The sequence below is a fragment of the Theropithecus gelada genome, chromosome 19 (genome assembly GCF_003255815.1).
Source record: "Theropithecus gelada isolate Dixy chromosome 19, Tgel_1.0, whole genome shotgun sequence".
In the NCBI taxonomy this organism is placed as follows: domain Eukaryota; kingdom Metazoa; phylum Chordata; class Mammalia; order Primates; family Cercopithecidae; genus Theropithecus; species Theropithecus gelada.
In genome coordinates this window covers 32,066,188-32,080,610 of record NC_037687.1, presented here as the reverse complement: position 1 = coordinate 32,080,610, position 14,423 = coordinate 32,066,188, and the positions used below count along the sequence as shown (strand labels likewise).

Genomic DNA, 14,423 nt, shown 5'->3' with positions numbered 1-14,423 from the left:
TTAGCTGGGTGTGGTACCACATGCCTACTCTCAGATACTCAGGAGGCTGAGGTTGGGGGATCACCTGAGCCCGGGGAGGTTGAGGCTGCAGTGAGCCATGATTGCACCACTGCTCTCAAGCCTGAGACCCTGCCTCAAAAGAAAACAAAAATAAAGAGCAAATATAAATGTTAGGGGAACAACAACAACAAAAATAAAAGAAGCAAGTTATATTACCTGAAAATTCTCAGCTGTGAATATCTGTGGCTATAAAAATGTGATACTGGCCAGGCATGGTGGCTCACGCCTATAATCTCAGTGCTTTCGGAAGCTAAGGCGGGCGGATCACCAGGTCAGAAGATCGAGATCAGCCTGGCCAACATGGAGAAACCCCGTCTCTACTAAAAATACAAAAATTAGCCAGTCGTGGTGGCACACGCCTGTAGTCCCAGGTACTCAGGAGGCCGAGGCAGGAGAATCACTTGAACCCAGGAGGTGGAGGCTGCAGTGAGCTGAGATTGTGCCGCTGCACTCCAGTCTGGGTGACAGAGTAAGACTCTGTCTCACAAAAAAAAAAAAAAAAGTGATACTGAGTATTGATGTGCAGACGTAGACATAAACATTGGAAAAGAAAAAACAGTAAGAACAACACTGTAGAAGAACGAAGTCCCTGCCTATTATGATAGGAATCCAGTAAGTGTAAGCTCATTCACATGGTTACACATTTTTAGAAATCTAATATTAACAAGTTCCTAAAGAAAACAGCTAAAAGTGGGTGTCTCTTAGGCGGAGCAATGGAAGAGACGGTTGGTTAGCCATTGCATTTTGTACAAACCCTTTTAGTGCTATTGGAATTTTTTAAGCAGGTGCGTGTATATTTTTGTAACACAATAAATAATAACAGTATACATCTTTTCTTTTAGAAGTATGCTGTTAAACAGAATTAAGAACAGGAAGTCTCAAAATTGTTTCCTTCAGGACAGAAGACTTACTGATGGGAGAGAGTTCTGAAACACCTGCTTTGCATACTGCTGCCTGAAGGGGTGGCCTACCCCTCCACACCTGTGGGCGTTTCTCGTTAGGTGGCACGAGAGACTTGAGAAAAGAAATGAGACACAGAGACAAAGTGTTAAGAAAAAGTGGGCCCAGGGGACGGGCGCTCAGCATACAGAGGACCCACGCCCGCACTGGTCTCTGAGTTCCCTTAGTATTTATTGATAATTATCTTTACCATCGTAAAGAAAAGCAAGTGGCAGGATAATAGGATCATTGTAGGGAGAAAGTCAGCAGTAAGACATATGAATAAAGTTCTCTGTGACATGAATAAGTTTAAGGAAAAGTGCTGTGCCTTGATATGCATATGTAAACATCTCCATAAACCTTTTTAGTGCATAAAGAGCAGCATTGCGCTAGCAAGTCCCCCCTTTCGCCCTAAGCCGGTTTTCTCCTTTCTCAGTAAACAGAACATACAATCGGGTTTTATACCGAGATGTTCCATTGCCCAGGGAACGGGCAGGAGACAGATGCTTTCCTCTATCTCATCGGCCAACAACTGCCAAGAGGCCTTCTTCCCTCTTACACTAGTCCTCCTCAGCACAGACTCTTCACGGGTGTCAGGCTGGGGGACAATCAGGTCTTTCCCTTCCCACGAGGCCATATTTCCGACTATCACATGGGGAGAAACCTTGGACAATACCTAGCTTTCCTAGGCAGAGGTCCCTGCGACCTTTGGCAGTGTGCGTGTCCCTGGGTACTTGAGATTAAGAGAATGGTGATGACTTTTAACCAGCACCTTCAGGCACTTGTTTAACAAAGCACACCCTGCACAGCCCAAAATCCTCTGAACCTTGAGTCACCACAGCACATGTCTCTTGCAAGGACAAGGTTAGGGGTAGGGTCACAGATTAACAGCATCTCAAATACAGAACAAAATGGAGTCCCTTATGTCTACTTCTTTCTATATAGACACAGTAACAGTCTGATCTTTCTTTCTTTTCCCCACAGCTGCTTAGTTAAAAAATCGCATTTTAACTTCAAAATATCCAAACTAATAACACAGTTTTAAAATAACAAATTATTACAAATACTACAAAATAATAAAAATACAAGTAGTGCAGAGTGGAAATGCAAAGCTATGTGTGCTAGAAGGCTAACATTCAATTAGTCATAACAAACAACAACAAAATTAAAGAACAAGATAGTTGTGACTTACCTTGGTCAATCACTTTCCATGGTAATTCAAGCCATTCAATCCAGGACCTCATCTCGGAAAATGAAGGAAAAAAGCAACAGAAAATAGTGCAGAGGTCTCTGGTGTTCAAAGAATAGGCGCTGGAGGGAGATGTGGGTGCCTGAGCTGTGCCCAGTCACTCAAAGGGCACACCTGACGCTACCTGTTCACTTGGGGCTTTGGAGGAGAGGGGAAAGACAAGTTCCTCCCGGCCACTTTCTGTCTCCTGACTTCACTTCTTGCTTACCTTCGACTGCACTTCCTGGATTGACATCACTTCCTGTCTTCTGACTTTGCCTCCTGTATGACCTCACTTCCTGTCTTCTACCTTCACTTCCTGTCTTCTGACTTTACTTCCTATATGAGATCATTTCTAGTCTTCTACCTCTACTTGGTGTCTTCCGACTTTCCTTCCTATCTTGACTTCACCTCTTGTTTTTTTTGTTTTTTGTTCTTTTTTTCTTGACAGGGTCTCGCTGTGTCGCCCAGGGTGGAGTGCAGTTGTGTCAGCTTGAAACCACCTTTGCAAAATTATGACTGAGACAGTGAAAGAGATTTAACTTAACTAACTCCATTTTGCTTGTAACCTCCAAGCTGTCCTTTTTCATTCCTGGGTGTAGGCTGAACTTTGGGAGAAACTTAGTTTATGGTTTAAACAAAGACGATAGCCCTTTCCCAAAGCAGACCTCTTTGTTGCCTGGGGACTAGATTGGCTCTGTAGGACTAACATTAGCCACGAGATTAGAAATTATGATTTAGGACATGCAGCTGGAGGCTATAAGATTGTGACCCTCCCTAAACTGCTTCTAAGGTAAGTGCTTGAGATAATTTGCAGAACCTGCACTTGATGGATCAGCTGGCACCACCCATCTCAATAAACTGGCCCATCTTATCTTTTGGCCTCCACTCAGGAACTGACTGAGTTCGAGAAGATAGCTTTGACTCCCATTATTTCATCCCTGACCAATCAGCACTCCTAGCCCACGGGCTTCCCACCCACCAAGTTATCCCTAAAAAAAACTCTTCTCCCTGAATGCTGGGAGACACGGATTTGAGTAATAAAACTCTGGTCTCTGGTAGAGCCAGCTCTGCATGAATTATTTTCTAATGCAACTCCCCTGTCCTGATGAATCAGCTCTGTCTAGGCAGTGGGCAAGGTGAACACCTTGGGTGATTACAATCTTGGCTCACGGCAACCTCCACCTCCTGGGTTCAAGCGATTCTCCTGCTTCAGACTCCCAAGTAGCTGAGATTACAGACGTGCAATACCATGCTCAGCTACAATTTTTTTTTGAGATGGAATCTCATTCTGTCCCCCAGGCTGAAGTACAATGGCTCACTGCAACCTCCACCTCCCGGGTTTAAGCGATTCTCCTGCCTCAGCCTCCAGAGTAGCTGGGACTACAGGCATGTGCCACCACGCCCGGCTGATTTTTGTATTTTTAGTAGAGACAGGGTTTCACCATGTTGGCCAGGCTGGTCTTGAACTCCTGACCTCATGTGATACACCCGCCTCCGCCTCCCGAAGTGCTGGGATTACAGGTGCGATTCACCGTGCCCAGCCCACTCCCTGTCTTCCGACTTTACTTGCACAGAGCACATTTACATGATCTACACTGCTGTGTCTGGGTGACTAGAGGAACCTTGGAGAAGCCTGGGTCAGGGCTCAGGGAATGAGCAAGAGAGGAAAGGATGTGGGGACCATGGAAGTTGTTTTGGGGCACAGGATGTGATCTGCGATTGGGGATTGTGAAAAGACCCTCACCGAGGTCTTTCTTCCAGAGCTGCGGCTGAGCCAGAGGATCTCGAACAGCAGAGAGTTCTTCCTGTTCTCGTGGAAGAGCTGAGGATTGAGAGAAGCCGGGCGTAGCTCATGGAGTGACCTTAGCTTTGAGAAGCCTGAAAATGAGACTTGGATGTAGAGTGGTGTGTGTGTGTGTTTTGAGGGGATCAGGCTCTCATGACCTCTGGCTCTTTTTTTTTTGCTCCAGGAACACTTCCCAAGCCCACCATCTGGGCTAACCCAGCCCTCGTGGTTCACGGGTGCAAACATGGCCATAGAATTGTGGAATGATTTTTTTTGTATCCTTAGCAGAGAACCCAGTGAACTTCATTCTTGATCATCAATGTGATGAGATCCAGAATTCAGTGATGGGCAGAGGCGAGTGGTCACAGGTGAGGTGCAAGGAAACAGGGACAGCAGTACTTGTTCATCTCTGGACATAGATTCAGACACACATGAACGAACCCATGTGCCACAGGTTTCACGTACTTGTAGGTCATGAGGGTAGGCATCTGAGAGCTTGGCTAGATGAAGTACACACGTTGGAGAAAGATGGTTAATTACGAGTGCAAGTTTACATTTTATGGGCCCCTGGGGTATCAATACAGTTCCTAAACGGATGTAGATACATTACTCAATTTCTTCTGTAAAGATGGGGCTAGATTACAATGGTTCTCAACCTAAGAAAATTTTGCATTTCAGTAAATATTTTCTAATGCCCAGAGACATTTTTGATCGTCATAACTGTGAGGATGCTGGTATCTAGTGGGTAGAGGCTAGGGATGCTGCCAAACATACTGTAAATGTAGAGGACCATGTTTCCTAACAAGTAGTGATCTGACCCCAAATGTCAATAGTGTGGAGAATGAGAAACCTTTAGTGTCCTTTTAAAACTCTGTGCCTCTCTTTTGTCAACTTCCCCCCTTCCTCCCAGTGAACCTGAGAATAAAGATGCTCTGGAGGCTGGGCACGGTAGCTTATTTCTGTAATCCCAGCACTTTGGGAGGCTGAGGCAGGTGGATCACTTGAGGTCAGGAGTTCAAGACCAGCCTGGCCAACATGGTGAAACCCCTGTCTACTAAAAATGCAAAAATTTGCCAGGAGTCTGGGGCAGAATTGCTTGAACTTGGGAGGCGGAGGTTGCAGTGAGCCGAGATCACGCCACTGCACTCCAGACCAGGGAATGGAGCAAGACTGTCCAAAAAAAAAGGGGAGGGGGCTCAGGGAATGACCTGTGCTGGGTTGGATAAGGAGACCTTGAAACAGGAAACCTCAGAAGCCCACACAGTATGCAGTGGAACTGGAAAGTGATGGAGTGGTTTAAAGGTAGTATCAGAGAACTTGGATCTAGTCGGTAAAAATAAACCAATGGCCCCTGTTGAAGAAATGAAAGTGTAAGAGTAAGATTAATTTTTTTAGTTTTAAATTTAAATATTAAAACTACTTTTGGCCAGGTGTGGTGGCTCAGACATACAATCCCACCACTTGGAGAGGCCAAGCTGGGCAGATCACCTGAACTCAGTAGTTCAAGACCAGTCTGGGCAACATGGTGAAACCCTGTCTCTACAAAAAATACAAAAATTACCTGGCTGCAGTGGTGCACACCTGTGGTCCCAGCTACATGGGAGGCTGAGATGGGAGAATTGCTTGAAATGGGGAGGTGGAGGCTGCAGTGAGCTGAGATCGTGCCATTGCACTCCAGCCTGGGCAACAGAGCAAGATTCTGCCACAAAGAAAAAAAAAAAAGAAATGTTGCTGGGTGCGGTGACTTACGCCTGTAATCCCAGCACTTTGGGAGACCAAGGCAGGTGGATCACCTGAGGTTAGGAGTTCGAGACCAGCCTGATCAACATGGTAAAACCCTGTCTCTACTAAAAATACAAAATTAGCCAGGTGCGGTGGCGGCACCTGTAATCCCAGCTACTCAGGAGGCCGAGGCAGGAGAATCGCTTGAACCAGGGGAGGTGGAGGTTGCGGTGTGCTAAAATGGTGCCATTGCACTCCAACCTGGACAACAAGAGTGAAACTGTCTCAAAAAAAAAAAGTTATTTTATTAGTGTTTAATAAAAACTTGTACTGTTATTTTTCCCCCTTACCATCCATTTGTTTGCTCATCCAGTAAACACAGACAGCAATGTTAAAGTTATTGTCTCCCCATGAGAAGCAACTTTGCCAACTTGAGTAGTTCCTTTTGTTTGTGGTTTTACAGTGTAGAGCTTGCACTGTTGCTTTGTTGAACTTGGAATTCTGTATCACAAGGAAATCCTGGAGACTCTATAGAGAAAAACTAGGCATACCATGTTTTTTTTTTTTTTTGAGACAGAGTTGCTGTTGCCCAGGCTAGAGTGCAATAGCGCAGTCTTCAACTCACTGCAACCTCCGCCTTCTGGGTTTAAGCAATTCTCCTGCCTCAGCCTCCCAAGTAGCTGAGATTACAGGCACGTGCCACCACACCTGGCTAATTTTTGGTATTTTTAGTAGAGACGGGGTTTCACCATGTTGGCCAGTCTGGTCTCCAACTCCCGACCTTGTGATCCGCCCACCTCAGCCTCCCAAAGTGCTGCGATTACACATGTAAGCCACCGTGCCTGGCAATAGAAAAGATTCTATTTTAAGTTGGAATTTTTAAAAAGCAAATCAGAGCAATGACATGGTCGTATATGAGCTACACTGAAGCACCTAAAATATTGTATGTTGGTAGGAGAAATCCTCTGGCAAGTAACAGTCAACAGGCAGTGATCCATGCAGGTCAAGAAATAACAAGGCAGGTTGGGCACAGTGGCTCACACTTGTAATCCCAGCACTTTGGGAGGCTGAGGCAGGAATATTACTTGAGCCTGGGAGTTTGAGACCAGCCTGGGCAACATAGTGAGACCCTGTCTTCAAAAAAAAAAAAAACCCCAAGAACTGGCCTGGTTTGGTGGCGTGCATCTGTAGTCACAGCTACTGAGGAGGTTGAGGCTGGAGCATCACTTGAACCTGCGAGCTTGAGGCTGCAGTGAGCTATCGTGCTGTTGTACTCCAACCTGGGCAACAGAGCAACACTCACTCTTGAGGGGGGGAAGAAAAAAAAAAAGGGCCGGGTACAGTGGCTCATACCTATAATCCCAGCACTCTGGGAGTTTAGGTGGGCGGATCACTTGAGGTCAGGAGTTTGAGACCAGCCTGGTCAACATGGTGAAACCTCATCTGTACTAAGAATATAAAAAAAAAATTTAGCTGGGTGTGGTGGGGAATGCCTGTAATCCCAGCTACTCGGGAGGCTGAGACAGAATCGCTTGAACCTGGGAGGTTGTAGTGAGCTGAGATCGTGCCACTGCACTCCAGCATGGGCAACAGAGTGAAATTCAAATCTTAAAAAAACAAAAGGAAATACCAGGAAGGCAAGGCAAAGATTGACAAGGCAATAGAAATCAATGCAATTAAACACTGTCAACTTCCCCCACCCCCCAGGTTCTCCCCAGTAAGATATCTTTTTGTTGTTTTGTTTTGAGACAGTCTGGCTCTGTCTCCCAGGCTGGAGTGCAGTGGCCGGATCACGGCTCACTGCAAGCTCCACCTCCCGGGTTTACACCATTCTCCTGCCTCAGCCTCCCGAGTAGCTGGGACTACAGGTTCCCGCCACCTCGCCAGGCTAGTGTTTTGTATTTTTTAGTAGAGACGGGGCTTCACCAGGTTAGCCAGGATGGTCTCGTCTCCCGACCTTGTGATCCGCCCACCTCAGCCTCCCAAAGTGCTGGGATTACAGGCTTGAGCCACCGTGCCCGGTCTATTTTTTGTATTTTTTTTTTTAGTAGAGACGGGGTTTCACCATGTTAGCCAGGATGGTCTCGATCTCCTGACCTCATGATCCACCCACCTTGGCCTCCCCAAAGCGCTGGGATTACAGGCGTGAGCCACTGCGCCTGGCCAAGATATCTTTTCTCTAACGTGTCAAAGTCCATTATTAACAGCTTCATTTGTGAATGCTCTCACCTTTATTTCTCTCAATGTACCCGTGATACAGATATTTCATATGTAACAAAGTTAAGGACGTGTGCACGTGTAAAAGAGGTAGAACCATGGCTGAAACATCTACCCTAGCAGTGAACTCATTATCCCTGAGGAGTGGGGGCGGGGGAGAAGAGGAGTCACAGGCAGTTCACCAACACCTGGAAAATCAACGACTTCATGGAGAATGAACGACTGGGGGGGATTCAGATCATGAAGTCATGAGAAGAAGGTCTTTTTTTCCAGGGATCATGTTTCTCAGTATCAATAATCAGTTGTGGGTTGTTTTCTTTTATTTCTTCCAGCAGCTTATGGAGTTCATCATTAAAGTCATCTATTTTCAACCTGGGGTACAATGGGGGAGGAAAAGGTTACTTTGTGTATCAAGAAGATTTTTCAAATTCCCAAGTACCTGAAATTCTGTTGAGGTCACCTTTCCTGATTATTCTAGGTGGCAAAGGAGTGTTCCATATTGATTTTCTTTTTTTCTTTGAGACAGTCTGTTGCCCAGGATAGAGTGCAGTGGCACCATCTCAGCTCACTGCAACCTGTGCCTCTAGGGTTCAAGCCATCCTATCCTCTGCCTCCTGAGTAGCTGGGACTACAGGCGCCTGCCACCATGCTCAGCTAATCTTGTATTTTTAATAGAGTTGGGGTTTTACCACGTTGCCTAGACCGCACCTGGCCTGATTGCTTATTTATTTTTAAATATAAAATGAGGCCAGATGTGGTGGGTCATGCCTATAATGCCAGCACTTTGAAAGAGTGAGGGGGGCAGATCACTTGAGGTCAGGAGTTTGAGACCAGCCTAGGCAAGATGGTGAAAGATCCATCTCTACTAAAAATATAAAAGTTAGCTGGGTGTGATGGTGCATGCCTATAGTCCCAGCTACTCAGGAGGCTGAGACAGAAGAATCACTTGAACCTGGGAGGTGGATGTTACAGTGAGCCGAGATCGGGCCACTGCACTCCAGCCTGAGCAACAGAGTGAGATTTTTGTCTCAAAACTAAATAATAAAATGCAAAATTAAAGACTTCCATTTCTCTTTTTAATCCTTTTTTTCATTCCTCTTATTCTCAACCATGTTGATCTGATAGAGAAAAACATAACATCAGGTTAACCTTGTAATGGTATCAAGCCACTGTGTATTTTTAGATTCTTGTTTATCATGCACAGAAAATGCAATTGCTGAGTGTGGCTGGGCTATAGCTCTAATACCTGCCTACCTGCTCCATCACCCACTTTGGCAACTTCTACTCAGTGGACCCAAGAGTACCAGGTTAAACAGAGGAGATGCAGGCCAGGCGTGGTGGCTCACGCCTGTAATCCCAGCACTTTGGGAGGCTGAGGCAGGCGGGTCACCTGAAGTCGGGAGTTCGAGACCAGCCTGACCAACAGGGAGCAACCCCGTCTCTACTAAAAATACAAAATGAGCCAGACGTGGTACACATGCCTGTAGTCCCAGCTACTTGGGAGGCTGAGGGAGGAGAACTGCTTGAACCCGGGAGGCGGAGGTTGCAGTGAGCTGAGATAGCACCATTGCACTCCAGGCTGGGCAACAAGAGCAAAACTCCGTCTCCAAAAAATAAACTCAAAGCTGAAAAAGCCCTTAACGTCCATATGTCTTTTGACTTGCAAAGTATCTTAAGCTCAGTTTCATGTTAAGTAAATAAGTAATCTATGTTTCTTCTACATAAAGATTATTTTAAGCCAGCAGTAGACTATATTGCTTGTGAGAATTTCTGGAAGTTCCCACACTTCTAGGAAGGGGCTCTTGGTTCTTGCCATGGTATTGAAATACAACTCAGGCTGGGTGCGGTGGCTCATGCCTGTAATCCTAGCACTTTGGGATGCTGAGGTGGGTGAACCACCAAGGTCAGGAGTTCAACACCACCCTGGCCAACACGGCAAAACCTGTCTCTACTAAAGATACAAAAATCTGTGTGGTGGTGTATGCCTGTAATCCCAGCTACATGGGAGGCTGAGGCATGAGAATAGCCTGAACCTGGGAGGCGGAGGTTGCAGTTAGCTGAGATACTACTACACCACTATACCCCAGCCTGGGCAACAGAGCGAGACTCCATCTCAGAAAACAAAACAAAACCCAAAACCCCAACAAAACCCAACAAACAAAACACAATCCAATGACAACTGGCTCTCGTGAGCAGGTAGACAAGCAGCCATGGCTGGGTGCAATGGCTCATGCTTACAAGCCTAGCTACTCAGGAACTGAGGTAGGAGGATTGCTTGAGCCCAGGAACTGGAGTGAGCCATCACTGTGCTGCTGGACTCCAGCCTGGGGAACAGAGCGAGTTCTTGCCTCCAAGAAAAAAAAAGGGCTGGGTGCAGTGGTTCACGCCTGTAATCCCAGCACTTTGGGAGACCGAGGCGGGTGGATCACCTGAGGTCAGGAGTTCGAGACCAGCCTGGCCAACATGGTGAAAGCCCGTCTCTACTAAAAATACAGAATTAGCTGGGTGTGGTGGCGGGAACCTGTAATTCCAGCTACCGGATCAGTCTCCTACAGCAGGTCCACGGCATTATGTTTCCCCTAAACCTACGACCCCGGAGGAAGCCTGACGGGGAAGTAAATAGATCATACCGGAGTGTCTGGAGGGTGCCAGGACGTGTCAAGGTTTGAAACAGCATCTTCACTCCACTAGACCCCAAGGGATTCTGGCCCAGGTCCAGAGTGATGAGGCTCTGGTTGCAGCTGAGGGCAGAGCAGAGGTCTTCACAACTGAAGGGAGGGATGGAACATCCCCACAACCTGAGGAAACACAGAAATGAGCACGTTGATTCCGCTGGTGCTGATCGATGCCCTCCCATAAGCCAAGCACAGCCTCGGGGCTTGGGGACCTGCATGACCAACACAAGTCTCAGGCCGGGCGCGGTGGCTCACACCTGTAATCCCAGCACTTTGGGAGGCCCAGGTGGGCGGATCACGAGGTCAGGAGATCGAGACCATCCTAGCTAACCTGGTGAAACCCTGTCTCTACTAAAAAATACAAAAAACTAGCCGGGCGAGGTGGCGGGTGCCTGGCTGAGGCAGGAGAATGGCGGGAACCCGGGAGGCGGAGCTTGCAGTGAGCCGAGATCCGGCCACTGCACTCCAGCCTGGGCGACAAAGACTCTGTCTCAAAAAAAAAAAAAAAAAAAAAAAGAGACTTGGACATAGACTAGAACTATTCCTTTAACTATCTTAGTGAAAGCTCGGTTGGCTCTATCCAAGTCCTCTCAATTACATAACTTGGGAAGTCAGTTTCACTGATTGCTTTACATTAGCCACAGATTCAATAAGGTCTAAGTAGAGGAAGTAGAACTTATAAGTTAACTCACCACAGACATCTCAAGTTGCACAGTGGTTTGCTCAAAGCCTCGCACAGGACCTTCACTCCGGTAACTCCTATGTGATTCAGTCCAAGATCCAAACACGACAGGCTTGATTTTTCTTGGAGGAGCTTTGCGAGACTGCAGCAGCCATCGCTTGTGATGTCGCAGTTCCACAACCTAGAAATCAACCACAGGAAGAAAGCAAGCCCGAACCTGTGAGTTCTCACTGGTGTGAGGCACCTTCGACTCTGAGCCGTGGGTTTTAGACACGCTTAGAGACAATGGTGACCTGGAAATGGAATCATGGGGTGGCGTGGTGGACAGAAGAATGGCCTCCCCAAGATGTCCAAGTCCCAACTCCTGGCACCTGTGAGCAAAAGGGACCTCGCATCTTAGATGTGACTGAGCTTCTTAAGATGCTTTATATCCTGGTTTATTTGGGTAGGTCCAGAAATCACAGGGATCCTTGTAAGAGGGAGCTGAGAGTCAAAGCCAGCAGGAGGTGACGTGATAAGGGAGCCAGAGCAATGTTTGAAGATGCTCTGCTGAAGCTGGAGGAAGGGCCACAAGCCAAGGAATGTAGGTGGCCAACAGAAGCTGGAGAAGTAAAAAGGATCCTCAGCAGGCACGGTGGTTCACTTCAACCTCCGCTTCCTGGGTTCACGCGATTCTCATGCCCCAGTCTTCCGAATATCTGGGATTACAGGCACACGCACACGTGTTTTGTGTGTGTGTGTGTGTGTGTGTGTGTGTACCACCACACCCGGCTAAGTTCTGTATTTTTAGTAGAGACAGGGTTTCACCACGTTGGCCAGGCTGGTCTCGAACTCCCGGCCTCAGATGATCTGCCCATCCTGGCCTCCCTAATGTGCTGGGATTACAATTCTATTTCCTAAATTCAGTTGTTAGAGAGGTAGTGTCTTACAGGCAAAAGACGCCAGCTCAGACTCCAACGTATCTGGTAGTAGGATCTGAGATACCAACCAACACAGCTTATCAGACAGATTTCACCTTAAGTTCTGTTTTCTTTCTTCTGTCTCAATAGAGTTCTAACCTTAACTATAATTTGAACTATAATGCCCACATATCTTTGGGTCCCAAGCAAAGTATACCACTAGCTGAGGGACACAGGACCTGGAAGCGCCATAGAAATAGAGGGCAGATTGGAGCCCATGACAACAGAGGAGTGAAAACATATCCCCAAATCTTAAAGGTCTGTGAATGTACAGAAACTTTTCTCTTTGAGACTGTCTCGCTCTGACGCCCGGGTTGGAGTACAGGAGCACAGTCTTGGCTCACTGCAACCTCCGCCTCCTGGGTTCAAGCAATTCTCTGCCTCACCCTCCCAAGCAGCTGGGATTACAGACATCCGACATCACGCCTGGCTAATTTTGTATTTTTAGTAAAGATGGGGTTTCACGTATTAGCCAGGCTGGTCTTGAACTCCTGACCTCATGATCCACCTGCTTCAGCCTCCCAAAGTGTTGGGATTACAGGCGTGAGCCACCGTACCTAGTCTTCTAGAAACTTCCATGACTGTGTGATGGAGGAAAACCCACATAAGACTAAAGAGAAGTTGACAACTTAGCAAAATAGGGGCATGGATCAAAAAGTTGAATTGAGGGGACCGGCACGATGGCTCACGCCTGTAATCCCAGCACTGTGGGAGGCTAAGGTGGGCGGATCACCTGAGGTCAGCAGTTCGAGACCAGCCTGACCAACGTGGTGAAACTTCGTCTCTACTAAAAACACAGAAGTTAGCTAGGCGTGGTGGTGTGTACCTTAATCCCTGGGAGGCTGAGGCAGGAGAATCGCTTGAACTCAGGAGGCGGAGGTTGCAGTGAGCTGAGATGGCACCACTGCACTCTAGCCTGGACGACTGAGCAAGACTATCTCCAAAAAACCCCAAAAACCAACAAATAGGCCGGGCGTGGCAGCTCACACCTGTAATCACAGCACTTGGGGAGGCCGAGGCGGGTGGATCACGAGGTCAGGAGATCGAGACCATCCTGGCTAACACAGTGAAACCCCGTCTCTACTAAAAATCCAAAAAATTAGCCGGGCATGCTGGCAGGCGCCTGTAGTCCCAGCTATTCGGGAGGCTGAGGCAGGAGAATGGCGGGAACCCGGGAAGCAGAGCTTGCAGTGAGCCAAGATCCAGCCACTGCACTCCAGCCTGGGAGACAGCAAGAGTCCGTCTCAAAAAAAAACAAAAACAAAAAAACCCACACACATGCATACACAAAACCAAGAAAACTAGACATTAATTTGAAGATAGCAAGTGAGTGACATCTCACTGCCTGTGGGACTTTGGTTTTAGTGTTTCAGGGCCTAAATATAGTGGGTGTAGGAAGAATCCCTTCTACCCATCTCCAGCCACGAACTGAGTATGTCATTAAAGTGGTAGTTTTCAGATGCCAGGTGCATATCCTAGATTAAAGCTACTTTATAGGAAGATGACAGTTCCCAACTGTTGGAGGTGATGTTAGAGACAAAGAATACCAGAGATGTATGGCCAGGCGCGGTGGCTCATTCCTGTAATCCCAGCACTTTGGAAGACTGAGGTGGGCAGATCACGAGGTCAAGAGTTCGAGACCAGCCTGGCCAACGTGGTGAAACCCATCTCTACTAAAAATACAAAAATTATCCAGACGTGGTGGTGGGCGCCTGTAGTCCCAGCTACTCAGGAGGCTGAGGCAGGAGAATCGCTTGAAGCCGGAAGTTGCAATGAGCCAAGATCACGCCATTGTACTCCAGCCTGGGCAACAGAGCAAGACTCCATCTTAAAAAAGAAAAAAAAAGGCCGGGCGCGGTGGCTCAAGCCTGTAATCCCAGCACTTTGGGAGGCCGAGGCGGGTGGATCACGAGGTCAGGAGATCGAGACCATCCTGGCTAACATGGTGAAACCCCGTCTCTACTAAAAAAATACAAAAAACTAGCCGGGCGTGGTGGTGGGCGCCTGTAGTCCCAGCTACTCGGAGGCTGAGGCAGGAGAATGGCGTGAACCTGGGAGGCGGAGCTTGCAGTGAGCCGAGATCGCGCCACTGCACTCCAGCCTGGGTGACACAGCGCGAGACTCCGTCTCAAAAAAAAAAAAAAAAAAAAAA

At 47.5% G+C, this 14,423-nt stretch overlaps 1 protein-coding gene across 4 annotated transcripts in view; it reads right to left on the bottom strand.

The window, feature by feature from the left end:
- Window positions 1-7,950: 7,950 nt before the first annotated feature.
- Window positions 7,951-14,423, bottom strand: part of NLRP2 (NLR family pyrin domain containing 2) — a 28,314-nt gene continuing 21,841 nt past the window's right edge. For all 4 annotated transcript variants that reach the window (XM_025367490.1, XM_025367491.1, XM_025367493.1 and 1 more), the window contains 3 exons: window positions 11,323-11,493; window positions 10,586-10,753; window positions 7,951-8,327 (listed from right to left, as the gene is read on the bottom strand). In XM_025367490.1, the coding sequence (XP_025223275.1) occupies window positions 8,189-8,327; window positions 10,586-10,753; window positions 11,323-11,493 (478 nt within the window). In that variant the 3' untranslated portion in view covers window positions 7,951-8,188. The remainder of the gene's footprint in view (window positions 8,328-10,585; window positions 10,754-11,322; window positions 11,494-14,423) is intronic.